This window comes from Zootoca vivipara, chromosome 3, assembly GCF_963506605.1.
Source record: "Zootoca vivipara chromosome 3, rZooViv1.1, whole genome shotgun sequence".
NCBI lineage: Eukaryota > Metazoa > Chordata > Lepidosauria > Squamata > Lacertidae > Zootoca > Zootoca vivipara.
In genome coordinates this window covers 2,522,346-2,542,207 of record NC_083278.1, presented here as the reverse complement: position 1 = coordinate 2,542,207, position 19,862 = coordinate 2,522,346, and the positions used below count along the sequence as shown (strand labels likewise).

At 39.7% G+C, this 19,862-nt stretch overlaps 1 protein-coding gene across 13 annotated transcripts in view; it reads left to right on the top strand.

Annotated features, from left to right (window-relative positions):
* Nucleotides 1-19,862, top strand: part of WDPCP (WD repeat containing planar cell polarity effector) — a 215,590-nt gene that overhangs the window by 138,027 nt on the left and 57,701 nt on the right. For 10 of the 13 annotated variants that reach the window (XR_009557270.1, XR_009557269.1, XR_009557271.1 and 7 more), the window contains exon 14: nt 8,930-9,032. Coding sequence is in view for 7 of the 13 variants with exons in the window: in XM_035110455.2 (XP_034966346.2) it covers nt 8,930-9,032 (103 nt within the window). In the remaining 6 variants the exon portion in view is untranslated. Of the gene's footprint in view, nt 1-5,621; nt 5,702-8,929; nt 10,406-19,862 lie in introns of those variants that run through there. The other 3 variants (XR_009557273.1, XR_009557274.1, XM_060272325.1) reach the window with 2 other exon arrangements.

Genomic DNA, 19,862 nt, shown 5'->3' with positions numbered 1-19,862 from the left:
TTCTTTTTGCAGCATCTCCCCATCCTCCACAAAAGGTTAACTCACCTTACTCTTGCTGCTGACTCCCTGCCCCTCATTTTCAAGTTCTAACTTCTAACTTTCAAAACGTTCCGTTTTTATCTTATTGGTTCCCCCCCTTTGCATAAATTCTTCTTATTGTCCCATTTAGGCCCCCTTGTCCCTTCTCTAAACCTCTTGCCATGCTGCTGTCTATACAAGTCTTTCCCTTTTTGTTCAATGAGTCAGTTAGTTCTCCAAATTTAAGTTCCTCCTCAAGGCCCTTTTCTTTACCCTGAAGTAGCAGATCCACCTTACATCATCTCATCAGGTTCTCCTCAACCACATCCCCATCTTTTTATTCATTCTGTGGCATCTCATCCTCTAGTGTGTATTACAATATGGCCTAGCTGCTGCTGTGCTAAAAACATCTATATGTCTCTCCTCTTAGACCCATTTTATCCATCTGATGTAAATTACAAGTAAGGTACATCATTTCTGTGGTTCTGTAAAACTCCTAACAGGCTGTCAGTGTTAATAAGTTAGAACAGTAATAGACATAAATTGTGCTGTCAAATCTTAAGAGTTGTTCCCCTAGCACAAAAACATAGGATGAGGCAAGGCATTCTAAGAGTTGTGCCAGTTGCTCGAAGTTGATATACCACATATATAAGACATGTATTCTTACATCCATGTTTTCTAAAAGTTCTCAACACCAAGCAACTTCCACTATAAGCAGCTTAAACTCCAATCCTATATCATGGGCGTAGCCAAGGGGCATGTGTCAGGGGGCATCCCCCCCATCAAGTAAATCAATAAAAATACTTAACTAACTGAGGTTCTGCCCCCCTAACATGAAGCCTGTTCCCCCCCCCAAACATAAATCCTAGCTACGCCCATGGCAGAACAGGTTTTGATTTTAGCTAATAGGTAGAATATGTACACTGGAAGTCAATCCTCTGGGAACTGCCCTAAAATTATGATGAAGGGTGGTAGATAAATCTCATAAATAAATAAGTCAATTGCTTACCCTGTTTCTCATATTTTAAGACATACCCATAAAATAAGCCATAGCAGGATTTTTAAGCATTCAAGGAATATAAGCCATACCCCGAAAATAAGACATAGTGATAGGCGCAGCAGCAATGCCGGCCACGGCAGGAGGAGGAGAAAAAAATAAGACATCCCTTGAAAATAAGCCATAGTGTGTTTTTTTGAGGAAAAAATAAATATAAGACGTGTCTTATAATATGAGAAACACGGTATTTGCTTCTCTTCTACTCTTGACAATAAACTTAGAGCTTTAGCATCCTCCTCCTTCTAAACGTTTACTTTGCCTTCTATACTCTTCCACAAAATATGCCATTGCTTTTTGCATATACCACAATGAAGCTTGTGCTTCCTTTTGAAGCAAGGAGACATAGTTTCATTCACTATTTTGTTTGTTTTTCTAGACATGAATCTAAATGATTATGAAGCTGAAGTTCTCATTGATCATAGATAAATTAAATTTTACTAGGTCAGACATAAGCTCCACTTGACAGCACTTTTTGGATAGTGGGTGCATTCCCCAAGGACAGTAGGGAGTATTTCGTTTTCTTCTTCTTTGGCGATCATTCATAGCTGAATAAGATTGTCTTACATGAATATGGTCTTAACAGTGTGTCTGTAAGTGACTATGGAGGCCAATTCTGGATCCACATGTCCTTCCACAGTGGAGACATAGGTTTCCGGGCAGGAGTTGATTTGCCAAACGTGCAGGGGCGTAGCGAGGGAGGGGCGATGGGGGCGGTCTGCCCCGGGTTCCACTTTGGAAGATGATAATCAGTCTGAACAACATGACTAGTCCAACAAGGTTGAAGAATCATTCCTTCAACCCTGGTGATCTTTGCTTTTTCCAGTACACTGGCATTAGTTCACCTGTCTTCCCAAGTGATACGTAAAAATTTTCAGAGACACTGTTGATGGAATATTTCAAGGAGTTGGAGATGGCATTCATAAGTGGTCCATGTTTCACAAGTGTATGGTAAAGTTGGTAGTACAATAGATTTGTAAACAAGCATTTTGGTTTCCCTGCATATGTCCCAGTCCTCAAACACTCTGCACTTCAGTCAGGAGAAAGCTGCACTTGCTGAGTTCAGTTCAGGCAATGCTGGATTTCAGTATCAGTGTTGGCCCTTGTGGAAAGATAACTGCCTAGGTAGGGAAAATGATTTACGTTTTCCAATGTTACACCATTAAGTTGGATTTGTGTTGCTGCAGAGGGGTTGTTTTTGGGTTTTTGGATATTGAGCGATAGGCCAAGCTTTCCATAAGGTTCTGTGAAGATAGTTAGGATGGTTTGGAGGTCATCTTCTGCATGTACACATACTATGTTGTCATCAACATATTGAAGCTTATGACAGAGGTTATGGTAACCTTATTATTTGCTTTCAGCCTACTCAAATTGAAGAGCTTACCATTTGTTCGATATATGATTTATACTCCAGTGAGTTTTACTTCGACAATGTGTAGTTTCATGGTGATGAAAATAATAGAGTTGGGACAATAATGCATTGGGAAGTTTTATTTTGACCAGGAAACTGATATTTTCCATGAGACGTGGTGACTCTGCACTGTGGCTTGTTGTTATGCATATTAGCTACGCAATTCACTTTCTCCTATCATATATTTATTATTGTAGTAAGTGCCGTACAACCTTCTTTAAAAGCTTATTTGGGTCAAGCCTGGCGTCCTCTGACATAATGCTCTAATAATAAAAATCATTTATTTCACTGAAAAGCACCACATCAAATATAAATGAAACAATGGCTATCAATTTCTACAAAGTTCAAATACAATAGAAAAGGACATTACATGATGGATACCACCTACTTTTATTGGGTAAAGGCTAATCCTACATGTGACAGCAAGGATCAAGCAATATTAAAGTTGTTAGTTTTAAATCCTTTTGTGCTGTGTTCCAGCTTTCAGCTCCTGACAATTCCAAAGGACATCCACTGTACTGTTACAGGGAGGATAGAGTCAAGGAATAGACACTTTAATAAAAGTGTCACATTTTTAGTCATGGCCTGATTGGTAAAGAACAAGAAAATTCTGAACAGTACTTGGAATTTTGCCCAGAAATATCCTATAAAGGAAGGCATACAAGGTGTATTTAAATTAATGAGTGATCACTGCAAATGCTAAACTAAAGTTGTTTCTAGTTACAACATATTCTTACTCAATTTTCTTGTTTAGCTTACATAATAGAATCATAGAATTGAAGAGTTCGAAGGGACACCAAGGGTCATCTATATGAAAGTCATTAATCAATTAGTAGATCAGGATGACCAAGTTTCTTACCATGCCCTGATTTATTTTAGAATCAGTATGTAGTGTGATACCTGGGGAAAGGGTATAGTTGACCAGTAGTTCCAGCTTTCATGATAATCTAATTCTTTGTGGTGCAGCTGACAAAGAGCAGAAAGTTTGATCATTGCCACTCATCTGATGCATTGCTGAAGAAAGCCTGGCTTGCAATTAAACCATAATTAAAAATAAATTGCCTTACCATTGTAGTTTATTAGGATCAAACAACTGCAATGACTGGCTTGCATATAATGGCAAGTCAGTCACTGGTTTGTCCTTGCTAACCCACCCTGCCCACCCCTGTGCACTGAAGGAAGGAGGGCAGGAGGAGCAAAGGGTGGTCTGCAAACCGCTTGTTCACATGAAAGCATGTTTTAATCAAATTTAATATTTAATTTAATCTGTGGGTTAAAGTGACATGCCAACAGGGTCAGGGTGATCATAATGTAAGTTTTAAGTTGCAGTGCAGTATAATATTTTACCATCCACCTCCAACTCTGAAAAATTAGTATATTGTGTTTAACCTGTAAATCCTTATAACAGTTGCCATAAAATGTCAGTGTACAAAGTTGCTTATTATACAGTGAAATAACAAATGACAACCAAGATTGGCTAGTTCACAGCTATTGTGTTAACTAAATTGACAGTATAAACCTTTACCCTTTTAAGAACTTGCTCAGGGCTCCTTTCTGACAATCATATTAGGTCTATGGACAGAGGAACTACAATATTCATAGCAAACTCTTTATTTCTCTGCCCCAAGACATACATTCTTTTAAAACCACACCTGCTTTTTAGTTTCAGGAGAACTATGCATATTCAGACTACTAAAGTTCTGTGAAGTTGCATGCCTTCATGTTTAACCCACGTTCCTTAACCTTTAAGTTTTTTTGTATGCCCTAATCCTGTATGTGTTTGCATTTCCTCCTATGTAAAGGTAACATTCACATAGCAATTACTCAGGGAGGGTACTATCCTTTATTTTTCCATTGTTACAGATTTGTAACTTCCTAGGTGGATACAAACAAGTTTTACAAGTTTATTCCAATTATGACTGTGTATGCTTGAGTAGAGATTAGCTGCTATAATTAGCAGTGAAAATGCTACACAGATACCTATAAAATTTTTATGAACATTTCCTGTGCACTGTAAATTCTGGCTTGTTGAAATTATTAAAAATTGTTCAGACTGCTACAGTTACAAATTGCTAGTAACTCAAAGGGATGAAAACTTGAAAAGAAAGCTGCTTTAGTTTGTGCATCTTTAAATCTGTGATAAGTGCAATTTTCTAACAAGTCCTCCAAAAATAAGAGGGGTGGGTGGGTGGGACAAGCAATCCTATTTCCCAAACATTAGACTCCCAACAACTCCCCACCACTACCCACACATCTATCTACCTATCTGAAATCAGTATTCTTCATTCCCTAAGAAGAGGCAACTACAGTGGTACCTCGGTTTGAGAACGCAATCCGTTCTGTGGAGGCATTCGCTCGCCGAGACGTTTGCTCACCAAAGGCATGCTTCTGCGCTTGCGCGAAGTGCCAATAGAGCGCTTCTGCGCATGCGCGAGCTGTGCAGATCACTTCTGCGCATCCAAGCGCCGCGGAACCCAGATGTAAAAACTTCTGGGTCCGTGGCATTCGTAAACAGAGACGTTCATAAATGGAGGTAGGCGTAAACCAAGGTTCCACTGTATGTCTGCAAATGTCATCCAATTCTGCCCCCAAACAAACAACATTGTAGAAAGTTCATTTCCCCTGCCCAAAATTCCCCACCCCTCAAAATTTAAAGACAACTTGCACAAAACCCATTTGCTGAAATTTTGTAGGCTACATCCACTCAGCAAGGTTTGATATTCCTGCATGTTTCATTCAATTATATCAAAAGATTAAAAAGTTACACGTTTGTTGATTTCCCCACTATAGTCAATTGTAAAAGTTGGAAGTTTCAGACTTTCCAAAAAGAGTTTCTGATTCAGACCTGTGCCTAAAGCAGGTGTTCTTGAAGTGCCTCAAACTGATCTGATCCACTTTCCATAGTAGAAGTCCAACTGAATCTGTTATTTGGTACACCCTCCTAATATACCATTCTTCCCTAATCCCAGTGTCAGTAAGCATGCAATCACCATGCAGTCTTTTAAGACCAGATCATACAGAAAGCATGAAGAAGAAGACCAGAGCTATGCTATGTGTAGACTGTGCTGCAGATTTACAGCTGCACCCAGAGAATGATTTGTATCCATCCTCCTTCTGCTTTGCTTTCCCATTTTTCAGGTGTGCATCTCTTGTTCCAGGGCTTCCATTCCAAATATCACTTACTCTTGCCATTTAAAGAATAAATATGCAAGACTTAGGTAATATTCCTTCCCATTTTATTGAAATCATGATATAGTATTATATAGACTGTAGCAGGTCTGTCTCTTGAATAGTTGGATTCTTTGGAGAGAGAGAATACGTTTCTATTCCTTTTTTACTGTGTTTTGTTTTTGGGTTTTTTTTGCAAGTAGACATAAAACCAAGACTAGGGGCATTCATTTGAAAATAGTTTTTACTAATTATGGAAAGAAACAATGTTGTAAAGGCACATAGAGAATTGCATTGTCTCAACGCAAATTATATAATAATTGATTTGGTTTTTCAAAATGTCAATTATTTTTAAGCTGTAGTTTGCTAAACTTGGGGTGTAATCCTAACCCCCCCCCTACCTGGGAGTAAGCACCACTGAGTTCAACAAAACTTCCTTTTGAGTAGACATGGTTATGATTGCACTGTTAAGCATCAAGAAAAGGACCTGACTCTTTGCACTATAATGAAGCACATGCTTCCTTCTAAAGAAAGAGCCACCTCTTTCTGCAACAGAAAAGTTTATAGATAAAAAAATCCTATGTTGCTCCCAAAATAATTTCAAGCAAGGCAAGACGGAGGTCCAAAAGCACACACTGCAACACAACTTAATGGATACTGACTGGCAATCTGAGCGATGAGTCCCTAATATTTCTCCCTTTAGACATTGCTTTCCTTGCCTAGACACACATTTTAATCAAAATCTCATAGATTTTATCTGCAAAGAAACCAGAAATTTTCTCACCGCAGGAGGGACTTGCATCAGCAGCCAAGTGAAGACAGTCTGGATTAACCAGACTACCTGCCACCTGGAACAAATCCACTGATTGAGGCTTCGCAGATAACACATTGGAAGCAAAGGAATATTTCCTCTCTCTTTTTAACATTACACACAGCCATGACATAAAATATAATTCAGATAACTTGACTTAGTAATATATTCTGACAGGATTTTTTTCTCTGTGTGCCCCCGCCCCCCAACTAGCTTCATTTGTTTGCATATCACACATAAAATAATGGGAAGCCAAGGAGCAAAGCACTAGGTATTTAAAAGCATAAGGACTCCTCTTTTAGGTCGAAGACCACTAGAAAAAAGCACATATTTCCATGCAGCATGTCCTTATCATCATTTAGAATTTGGGTATATTTGCATCTGTTAAAAGATTCTTTAAAACAGGCTCCAAACACCACACTCCCTTCAGCAATGTGTGCTTTACTTTATTCCCAGACCAAGATGGGAATTAGCAGTTGCCATATTTGAGGAATAGCTAATGTGGTCCCCTCCAGATGTTGTGGACTGCAACACACATCAGCCCCAGCCTTCATGGGGCATCACATTGGCTGCCCCTGCCTTAAACAATGTCAGGTTAGCAAAAGGAACAGGGTAGTGAAGTTATGCAACAACGAACAAACTGTGTTCCCCTAAACAGGGCAGGTTCCAGAACTACTCCTGCTAGCCCCTTGTACTGAAGCTACTATGGAAAAGAACATTTGTTCCAAACTACAGTCCCAGCAGAGGGCTCCTGGGAGTTGTTGGGTGCAGGAATACCAAAGAAGGATGCTAAAGATGCCAGAGTGATCAGTTCTAGTGCTTCATTAAGAAAAGCATAGACTTACAGCAAATAAGCCTGCCAGGTTTCCTAGCCTTCATTTGCAGAGATGCAGAATGGACACCACAACAAGGACATGGTGTGTCCGCGCCCAAGTAAATGGTTATACATTCTTTATACACAAAGCAGCATATGTCACAATGCCTAGGATGTCCCATCGTCCCACCTGCCCAGATGAGAGCATAGGTGGCAAATGCCTTAACCTTACAGATAGTTCCCCTTTCTGGTCTGAGAGCCCAGCACCCCAGGCCCACAGATAAGGGTAATACCAAAGCATGCCAATTACTATCTATCAAAGCAAGTGAATATAATATATATGAGCTCATTGCTACAACCACTACCAATAATAGTGGGGCTATCTTGTTGTGTTGAACCAAGAGTGAATTGTTCTGGAAGCTTTGCTAATGCCAGCATTCTGCCTGCCAATAGTAGTTGCATACTGGTCCTGAATTGTTTGCACTGTCTCTTACACGTAGGCTTGAAGCAACAGCAGTAAATGAATGCCTAGTACAAAATACAAACAATGCAGCAGCAGAAGAGCGTTCAACAATAATTCCAGCAGTAAACCAGTAAAAAGTGGGTTGGTAATAGGGTGGACTATGCTATTCCAAGCATACGTATTTTGACAGCCCTTGTTCCAATTGCTTAGGTTCCTTATACTCCCTGCAGTTAGCTGCTTAGCCAGGCTTGTGCAATCACCCTTCTCTCAATTTTTTTTGCCTCCTGCCATTCTTACCAGAGGAACACAGTACAGTGCTATAGCAGCTGCATGTGTGCCCTTTCCCACACACATATTCTAGGATTTAAAGGACCCATACTTTTAAAGCAATTGTTGGGAAGAAATAGCAGCAACAGCCAGAAGGGCCCACAGAAACCTGGACCCTGCCCTGCTTCAAAGAGCAGCAAGGGGCTGTTTGAAACCCCTGTTTTCAAACAGCTCCACACTGCTCTTTGAAACTCTTCAAAGGTAAGATCAGCATCACCTGATATCCTAGTGGCATCAGGTGACTGACAGGTGGGCAGCACCACCCACCTGTGAAATTTGGCCTGCCAAGGTTCCTATTATTTATTTAGCCCAAAAAAGAACTACTGCTTCCTCCCTTTTTCAGAGTGGAGAAGGCAAAACCCAGAAAGGAGACACTCAGAGATAATAGAAGGACAACAGTATGTGAATAAGGAAATAGAATAGAAGGCAAATGAAGTCTGGAGATGGTTGGGGAAGGGCATCATATGAAGTGCTGTATTATATTCAGCCACTTGGCAATTTGGTTTCAATCATCCCTCAGTCTAACCAGAGATTTGCCAAGCTTTCGCTTTGCTCTGCCATACAAAATCAGAACCTAAAGTGCCTGTTAAAGGTTTGCTTCTACTGCAGGGTTGAGAGCTCTATTCTTTCTGGTTAATGGTTAACACCTTATTCATTATTAACTGTGAGGATAGAGCATGAATAGGATAATAAACCTGCATTTCAAAAGAGTAACACAGAGAAAATGATAAATATAGTCTCATCACTTCCATCTGCATTTCTGATCTAAGCAATAAAGAAGCCTTTTTTCCTTTCAAATTCTCCTTTGTTACTTGTCCAAGATTCATTTTAGATTAATCTTTTATTTTGCTTTATTTCTAAAGGACATCCATTACTTTGCACTAGATAAGGGTGAATTGGCACTAGCTGAAGTGGCAAAGAAAAAAGCTAACGACATTGACACAGAATCAATAACCACTGGAGTTGGTAAGAATTAATGCTGTTTTTAAAAATGGCTTTTTTGTTTTAATCAATACTTGTTCTTGTATCACTGTCATGTTATACTTGTAGCAGGGTTATTGGTTAATTGGAATTGTTTTTGGGGTGAGAGAACAATGATGGCATCTTCACTGAACAGAGAAAGGTAATCGTTCAGAAACAGCTTTTAGATACAAAAGTAAGAATGATGACATTGTAGAAGTGCCAAAATAAGTTAGAACTCTGTACAAAGCAAGAAGGCACTATTTGCATATTGCAAAAAGGTTACACAAAGTGCTAGATTGTGAAATTCATATTCATTTAAGATCATACTTGCTCTGAACAGGTTTTCACAGAAAGTGCACTTCATTGAACCAATTAGATTAATTGAGGTCTAATTTGCAAATTATCTGGTTCTAAAGCCCTTGTGTTGGTCAATGGACATCCGCCTCTAAGCAGAATACAGTATATAGCCCAGGCACGCAAGATTGGACCTATATTGTATTACGACTCAAGCCCAGCTTTCTATTTTTGTTCTGTATTTTGCCCAAAACACACCTCTGAGTGCTTATTTTAGAGACATATTTTGTATTCTAGGTAACAGTTATTTTTATCTTCCGTCTTTACTGTCTGCTATGTGATACTGTGAATGTTATGTTGGTTAAATAGAACAGAAGGCTAGGTTGGAGGGAAATCTTAAAAGATTCCGGACAGAGCTTAGCCAAGCGAAGAACAGGGGAAAATAATAGCTTGTAAAATTTATTCCTTTTTTCTGCAGTAAATGTAAGGAATTTCCTCATAAAGTTAGATGAGCATTGCTTTTATCCTTTTATAGGACAGAAGAAGAAGAAGGGTGTATGTGAGGTTAAGACAAAATTGTATATCTGGATGAGTCAGAATTATTTTAATCGTGACAATTTAGGAGGGGAAATGGTAAATGAAGCACATACCAATTTTAATACTGTATTTACTTGAATCTAATGCTCACCTTTTTTGGCCAAATTACATTGCGAAAATTAAGGTGTGCATTAGATTCGATTGCACATTTACATTTGCCAGCAAATCCTTTTTTTGGTTTCAAGGTTCTGAAACCAAATATGGTATATTGCCATATTTATTTAATGGTAATTTGTGTTGTCAAGGTAATGTGTCATTGTTCAGCTCTTTGTGTCTATGCTAATGTTCAATATACAGAAAATTACATGATAACATTAATAATCCTGACAAGACAGAAGTACTGTTTGTGGGGAACAGGAGGCGGGCAGGTGTGGAGGACTCCCTGGTCCTGAATGGGGTAACTGTGCCTCTGAAGGACCAGGTGCGCAGCCTGGGAGTCATTTTGGACTCACAGCTGTCCATGGAGGCGCAGGTCAATTCTGTGTCCAGGGCAGCTGTTTATCAGCTCCATCTGGTATGCAGGCTGAGACCCTACCTGCCTGCGGACTGTCTCACCAGAGTGGTGCATGCTCTAGTTATCTCCCGCTTGGACTACTGCAATGTGCTCTATGTGGGGCTACCTTTGAAGGTGACCCGGAAACTACAACTAATCCAGAATGCGGCAGCTAGACTGGTGTCTGGGAGCGGCCGCCGAGAACACGTAACACCCGTCCTGAGAGATCTACATTGGCTCCCAGTATGTTTCTGGGCACAATTCAAAGTGTTGGTGCTGACCTCGGTCCAGTATACCTGAAGGAGCATCTCTACCCCCATCGTTCTGCCCGAACACTGAGGTCAAGTGCCGAGGGACTTCTGGCGGTTCCCTCGTTGCGAGAAGCCAAGTTGCAGGGAACCAGGCAGAGGGCCTTCTCAGTAGTGGCGCCCTCCCACCAGATGTCAAAGAGAAAAACATCTACCAGATTTTTAGAAGACATCTGAAGGCAGCCCTGTTTAGAGAGACTTTTAATCTTTAATCAATTGTTTTATTCTTCTGTTGGAAGCCGCCCAGAGTGGCTGGGGAGGCCCAGCCAGATGGGCGGGATATAAATGGTAAATTATTATTATTATTATTATTATTATTATTATTATTATTATTTTGTCTCTTTCATCATCTGCCTCATAAAGTGAACTGGTAAATGCTACCTCACTCTCCCAGCACCTATGCGGAAAGCTCCCTTGTCCAATTCTGTTATTACTGCAACCTATTAATAGTTAGCAGAGGATGGACAAATTTCAGTGATAAAGTTGCAGTTAGAAATATTTATTTAACTCAAGATTTCTAGTTTGAGCTACTTCTAAAGATATTATTTCCCATGTATCTGAATAAATAAATTAAGTATTTTATTCCCAGTAAAAAATAGAAGTGAAATTATTTGGGAATCTTGTAGTTTCTCTTAATTTCAGGAAATCAGTGCAATGTTACTTTTACCTGAGAGCTTAGAAAGAGAGAGAAGGGTTCATCTGATTTCCTGCTAGTGTCTCAATACAAACCAATATTGTTAAGATTAATTCGATAAAAGCTTTTTAAGAGGCTATGGTCTCTAAGGGCTTTCTATATTTGAAATCCCATGTGAGTGCATCTTGTGGCATTATGAAATCAAAATAACACTTTTAATGCTAGGAAAGTATAATGTCCTGTCCCTCATCCATCCCAGTTCCTGAACAAATTGACGACAGATGGTCACTGAGTATTACCATAAGTAAAAAGTTTTACATGCAATTTGTGTGCATTGCAGCTGATAACCCTCCATCCTCACAACAATCCTGCAACACAAAATGTTACTTCAGTTTCATATATGGAGAATTGCTGCACGATTTTGATAATTTGGTTGCGAAAGAATTCAGTTCCACATCTCCCAAGTCAAGACATTGCAGTAATGTAACCTAGAGGTTAGCAGAGCTTAAACAACAGAAGTTAAGCTATCCCTGTCCAGTTAGGGGCACAGCTAGGCCACCAGTCAAAGCTGATAGAAGGCACTCAGTGCCATGGAGTCCTTTGAGCCTCAAGCAACAGCAATGGATCCAGAGGCACCCGCAAAGTATGTACCTACTCCTTCAGAGGGAGTGTAACCCCAGCAAGAGCAGGCAATCTCCCATCCATTTGGTCTAGGGAACAACCCACTAACAGTGCCTCAATCTTCTATGGATTGAGCTACAGTTTGTTGGCTCTCATCCAGTCTATTACCAAGGCAATGTAAAATGACCATCCAATTAGGACTGGAACCACTGCAAAGTGGTGCCACCCACCCCTAACTCACAGGTGCTCCAGAAAGATACCATGGTTGATGGTATCAAAAGCTGCCAAGAAGTTGAGGAGAATTAACAAGGACATGAGCAGAAGTTTTAGTTTCGTGTACTATCCAAAATCATCTCAGTCTTGATGATGTGTAAAACTGCAAAACTCTGTCTGTTTTTACCAAATGCACTGGAACATCACCTTCCCACAATCAAAGGACAAGCTGACTGCCAAAGTCACCTCTTACAACCCAATTCTATGCATGCATGTTGATTCAGAAGTATTTCCCACTGACTTTCAAGGAACTTACCGGTGCTGTCAGTTAGGTATGCAAAGTACTGTAGTCTGAGTAAGTTCTTCACTCTGCTGGTGAAGAAATGCATCTATTTAAATCCTCCTTTTACAACATATTTGATTATATTCCCAAAGGAGCAGATTCCCTCCCACCATCCACCAGATCATGGAGATTGAAGGAGAATGGAGAGGCACCAGTTTATTCTCTGCTTTCCCCTAATTTCAGAGAGGATATCACACATCAGGTCATCCTTGGAGCAGCTGTATAGAAGTAGCAGTCTGTTACTCAGTCTGGCAGCAGATGCTCTTGGAAAGATAATGGTTGCACTGACATAAGCAAGTGCTGCTGCTTCACAAATTATTCAGTTGTGGCTTCTCGTACTCCTCTATATATCAAAGGAGGGGTACTATTTAAAAGAAAAACTTAACAACAGAATTGTTATTGGTAGAAATTCAAAGCAAAAAATAAAAACAGATTACTAGAGCTGTGCTACGCAGACCAAATCTCAAATGGCAGCAGAAAGGAAACTTTGTCTGCTCCAGCAAATCTTTTTCCCATGACTGTGACTTATTCAGGAGACATCCTGAACAGAGATGGGTGCTACATGTCTTATTCCTCTCACACAATCACACTACAGCACAAATAGTAGAACAAGATAATAAATCAAGAGGAGCTGCTGCAAATGGAAACTAGCCATAAGAATTGCCATAATTAATAAAGGTTTGTGGCAGTGAGCAACTCACCCATTAAGACATTACTGCATTATGAAGACCCAGTGAAAATCCTATCTAATAAATGGCAGAAAGTTTCCCAGGGCCAGCTTTCAACAAATTGCATTAGGTCACAGCAAGATGAATTTATTTTAACCTTCAAAACAATTGCTTTCACCCCAAAGGGATTCATGTTGTGACAAGACAGCCCGATAAATACTATACGGTTCAAAGGGAAACTATGAAGCCCCATCCCTTTAAAAAGAAATTTACTTATAAATTTTGGTGGATTTGAGTTTGTTTTTTTTAAGTGACAGGACAATTTTATAGTTCTGAAAAACCCCACATGGCTGGTTTGCTCAATGGCCCATTAGTTAACATGAACAATATTTAAGGTTATTTTCCTAGTGTTTTTTTTGGGGGGGGAACCTTTTTAAATTATAGTTAAGCATTTGGAAGCACCAAGTATATGAGTAAAGCTTGAAATCTTAAAACTGTTTCAGGTTTCACTTATTTTCATATAGCCAAAGTTCATTAAATCTATTTTTAACTGGCCAAGCATAAAGGCTTTCAAAACAAAACTATGAGTTGGTTTCTCACAGAAACTTGATGAACAGGGCACAAAATTCCAGAATATTCAGAAAATAGTCTCTAGACTTCTGTGAGACTACTACATAAGTGGTTCTTGGTTTGCCAGTGGTGTCTTCTTACATACGTGAAGACAGCTTATTAAATTGTTCTCAATTAATTCCACTGACTTTACTCTCAAGTCTGAACTTCCCTCCATAATTTATGGTTCATTATGGGTGTGATTTCATTCATTTTCTCTGTGACTTGTACCTGTACCGATTACCACCTTCATGCAAGCCTCAAATGTACTAGGGCCAGGATAAATAATGACACATATGTATGATTTCTTTCTGGGCTGGTCCCTAAAACGGTTTGGGTTTAAAGTAAGGCAAATTATTGATGTTTCCTTATGTCATTCATAAGTACCCTGCATATAAACATGGCAGATAAGCACATGGACATTCACAGCATGTTCTAGGAGATAGAAATTTTGTTTGTTGTCAAATATCTCAGTGTGTTTTGGCTAATTTTTCAGAGGCATTAGAAAAAATATTGCAACAATAAAAGTATTTGTCATGTCACAGCACAGTCTTATGGTAAACCCATTTAAGGAAGCAGCCCCAACTTTCAAGTTAAAAATCATTTATGTAATAATAATGATACGCTGATCTTAATTTCTTTAAACACTTGGGATAAAAAATTGAAAGTAAAAGTAAAAATTGAAAGTAAAAGGGACCTCAGACAAACAGGTATTGTGTGCTACACTCATTTCAAGCTATTGGCAATTGAATCAGGACATGGTTACATATAGTATAACCAATTAACCAAACCTTAAACCTTCTTAAAATATATCTCCCATGCTTCATATTTTTTGTGCTTCAGACAAAGTCTGGCCATAGAACACAACAACATTAAATTCCACCACCTCTGCTTGCCTTTACTATGTCATGTCATCAGCTTTTATCTATACATTCCACTACTAGGCAGCTTAAGCCCCTAATAATTATAAGTACATCAAAGGAAGCTGGTCTGCTTAGCTCCAGAGAGCCTACATTAGGCTGTACATACAGTTCTATACTTTGAAAGTTAGAATAATACCACTATTTACTCCCCCCCTTCTGTATCATAACACTGCCTACAGTAGAATCCCATTTAAATACAGTGGTGCCTCGCTTAATGAATGCCCTGCTTAACGAAATTTCCGCTTAACGAAAGGATTTTTTGAGCTGAGGTTGCCTTGCTAGACGAATTCGTTTTACGAAAAATTCGTCTAGTGAATCGCGGTTTCCCATAGGACTGCATTGAAATTCAATTAATGCGTTCCTATGGGCAAAAAAAATTCAAAAAAAATATTCAATGCATTCCTATGGGATTCGCTAGACGAATTTTTCGTTATAAGAAAAGACCCGTGGAACGAATTAAATTTGTCTAGTGAGGCACCACTGTACTCTGAATCAAGCTACACCCATAGTATTTCCATACTAGGTGTTTTAATGAGGTGTTTTAATGGTAACCTCTACGTTAGATTACTGCAACATATTTTACATAGGCCTGCTTCTGAAGACAATTCAGAAATTTCACCTGGGCAAGACAGAGCATATTACATATATAAGAATCTCCCCAAGGGTTACATTTGAATCCTTGCACTTCTCTAGCTTCTGTGAATAGAATATTTGGCATATTGCACCAATCAGCAGCTTTTGACAGCATCCCCAGAAACATCTTATGGGAGAAACTCGCTACTTGGGGCATTGACAGAAGACTCTTATGGCTTGTGATCCAACTGCATGAGGGATCAGTTGCCAGAGTGAGACTAACTCCAGCAGGCAAACTCACAAATTCGGTGCCTATAAATAAGGGAGTCCGCCAAGGCCGTATGCTAGCTCCCTATCTATTTAATTTGTATATAAGTGATATGAGAAAACCCCTAATCGATTCGCTCTTCAATATCCATGCCCCCGCCTTGCGGATTATCGCTGCCCACTGCTTCTGTATGCAGACGATGCAGTAATTCTTTCCTATTCTTGAGTTGGCCTAAATAGAGCACTGAAGATTTTTGTCTCCTATTGTCAAACTAATCCATCAACCATTCTAAATCCAAAATAATGATTTTTTCCAGAAGCTGAAAACTATACAAGTGGAAGCTCGATGGAGCAACAGTGGAACAAGTTTCCAAATTCCAATATTTGGGTATATTTTTTCAATAAAACTTGAGATGGAAAGCACAAATTCAATATCTCCTCAATAAGGCTAAAACTGTGTCCCACGCACTTCTCCAGTTTTATTTCTCAGATGGGGCTCTGCATGTGCCTTCGGGGTTGAAGGTGTTTAATGCGAAAGTAGCTGCCATACTCGCATATGCTGCACCACTTTGGGCTGCCTTGGCAAACTTTGCCCCTCTTGAGACCCTCCAAAATCAATTTTTACGCCGTCTTTTGAAACTTCCCTCATGTGTGAGCAATGCGGCTATACGTCTGGAACTGAAGATCCCCTCGCTAGAGACACTTCTGTGGAAACGGGTTTTTAATTACTGGCTAACACTCTGGCACAGATTATCTAATTATTATCTAGCCCAATGTCTATGGCGTGATGAATTCTCCAGTCCCTGGGCCAGCAAGATCCATGCCAAGCTTTTGCTTTTTGGAATCTCCCCTCTAGAATCCTTAAATTTTGATCTTATCACAGCTAAAAAATGTATCAATCAGAGATTGGATGATACAGAGTTACAACGTAATCTTACGTTGGGCGGCAGCGGCGGGGGTATATTCGCCTCGGTATATGGGCGATACTCCCACACAGCATGTCCCAGCTTACTTATCATCCCTCTCTATTGGCAGCCATCGGTTTGCGTTTATTAAAGCGTGGTTCAATGTTTTCCCCTCCAATATCCTTCTTCACAGATTCTCTAAGGGTTGAGTTTCAGTTCTATGTTCCTGTGATAACCAGTTGACGGAATCCCTTCAGCATATAGTTTTTACTTGCCCTCTGTATAGTGCTGTCCGGATAAACCTACTGAGCCCATTAGTCCAAAAATTCTCTGGACTCCCAGCAGAGACTCCTCTTGCCCTTTTATTGCAAGATACTGATTCGTTCGTAACCTTGCAATTGGCAAGATTTTTAACTTCTGTTCTGGCCTATAAGAGGCGAAATGGATTGTTACATGAATCCTGAAAGCTCTTACTATATTTTCCCCCAATTTTATATTATCTGTAATTATTATATTTTAGCTCTATATTTATTTTTATTGGTTGTAAAGCAAGTATGCCTCGTCGTGCCTATTTTCATGTGTATATGAGCTTAAAGCTGAAATAAATGATGATGATGATATTACAGCAATCCTGGCCTGACTGCACTGGCTACCAATCAGCTTCGTTGCCCAATTCAAAGTCCCAGTTTTGACCTATAAAACCTTAAATGGCTCAAGACAGCAATACCTCAAGGACCTCCTCTCCCATATAAACCAACCCAGGCTCTGCAATCATCATCTGAGGCCCTTCTTTGTGTGCCTTTTCCACAAGAGGCCCGGAGGGTGGCAACACAAGGCAGGGCCTTTCTGCAGTGGCTCCCCATTTGTTGAACACTCGACTGGTGCCTTCATTATACATCTTCAGATGCCAGGCAAAATGTGCCTCTTCCACCAGGCCTTGGGCTGATTAATATTCTATGGCCTTTTAAACGTGTTTTCACTATTTATTTTGTGCTTTTATCCTGTATTTTTATCTTGTAACCTACCCTGAGATCTTCGGATGAAGGGCGGTATTAAAGTTATGTAGCTTACAGCAGGAGAATGACAAATGTCCAGTCCTACGAATCCTCAGTCTGGAAGCAGGCACACACCCATCATATTGTCTACACTTGCAATATTCAGAGATGGAGCAAGAGATGGGTCATATAATGGGAGACATTGTGGTGGCAGCCACACACATCAATATTTTAATGTTTGGCTGTCCACAACCACTGTGTCTTAATTTGTATTCTCTTGGCTTATTCTCTGCCAAAATAAACATCCAGGTACTGATCAGTGCAGACCCCAATAAGGCATAAATACTACCAATAGAAAAAACCTGTAAAACAATATTCTTATTAGCAACAGACATCTGTGACAGCATAATCCCACTGGGAACATGAATCATCTCCGCAGGTAGATGTGTCATTACCAGTGCTGGCTCAAGCCAATAAGTAAACAAAGTGCTTCCTCAAACAGCCCTTAGCCTTCTGCTGTATCCTTTTAAAGAGTTGCCCACAGAGTGATTTTTTGGCTATTTGTGACAAAGCCAGAGTCAAGACAAAAACAAAAAATGTTTTGTCGTTATTGGCAACATAATGTTCCCTTAGTGTACATTTTATAGCAAGAACAACATGATTTTTAAAGTCTCTTACATTAAGGATATTATGTAAATATTTATTACTATTATGTTTCACTTCTGAGAGAAATGGGGCTTGCTCACAATCGTGTAGAAAATTTCAGCCATAGGTTATCTGATCCTCTGCATTGTCACTCCTGAGTGCATTCATTTAGATAGAAGTTGGCAAAAACATGTACTTGTTAGCAGCTGGTATGCACATTAAGTTTATAACCTTTCTTCTGTTTACTCTCTGAGATGTAATGCGATGTGACAGGGTGTAACACATCAGAGACGTGGTGTGTCAGCTGAGGAATTTCAAAAGGAGCTGTTTTTCTAGGTTTGAAAATAGGTGAAGTCTTAAACAGAATGCTCTTCCAGAATATTATTTGTCATATCCCCACCAAATGTTTCAGGCATAATATTCATCAACTGTTTATAAACATTATAAATGTCCTAAGGTTGATATCTAGACTTAAAAACAACAACAACAACAACAACAGCTTAGCAAACAGGTTAACTGTCCATAGCAAAGAGGTTAACTGGCCATAGACTTCTATGGACATCTATATTTTAATTAGTTTTTATTGGGTATTTTTGTGTTACAAAGCAAACAGATAAACAGGGAACCGTACATCTATTGTCTCCACTTTCAATTCATAGTCTTTTTCACAGTTCATTTACGTTTGGTGAGAGACACTTTTGTCATAGACATCTTACAGTTGGGGGAAAGGGGAGGGTAGGAGAGAGATGGGGGTATTGTTCTTTTGTTCTATGCCTATGGCTAACCTGACCCAACAAACTAGCCCACGTCCCTCAAACAAATAAGCCACACCGCAGTCAATTGAACACAAGAAAGCAAGCTTGGGAACCCCTAACCTCTCGCAATATCAATAAAAATATGGACTTCTATTAAGTTCTGTTGAGTTCAATAGGATTTACTTCCAGGTAAGTGTGTACAGGATTTCAGCCTAACAAAACAGGGGGGGGGGGTTAAGCATTTGTAGAAATGGCCTCTAGTGAAGATGCTGGACTGTCAATCAATCTACTTGTGCACAGGGGTTTACGGGCCTAAGTTCTTGTCCCTATACCCAGCTAATATTGTTTGATGAGGGTAGTAACCTGGAGTTCAACTTCTCCCAAGGAGGTCAAATGAAAGAAGTGTACCCAGAGCACCTCCAATAGTTGGCACTAGTTCTCTGATTCTACTGAACTCATGGGGGGGGGGGAATTCACCGTTCAGATTCCAGCGGCAGATCAAGAACTAACCCCAGAGGACAGGTGAATTTGAAGAATGTTAGGCTTGTAGGAACTAGGCAGAAACAAGAGTGTTTCACACACTTTGTATGAACACAGACAGAAAAGAAAGAAGAAGAAAGAGAAAATTCTCTTAGTATTCTATTCACAGAAGCTAGAGAAGTGCAAGGACTCAAATGTAACCCTTGGGTAAGCACTCTAGGGGGGATTTTTATATTAAATTGAAGCTCAAGCCCCACACCCAGGGAACTTGGGGCTCCAATTTATATGTTTAAGTAGCAGCATTCGCCTCAGAAGAGAATAACAATATAAGGAACAGTATGCAAATAAACTTTTGTCTAAGATGTTCCACCTTCTCCCAAGGTCCAGCTATGCCAAATGAAGTCTGTGCCCTTAGGCCATACTCACAGTCAGTTTGAGAATGCAACCAATGGTTCTTTTAGATCCAGAAATTGAGAATCGCACAATAAGGAACTCAAACCAGCAACGGGA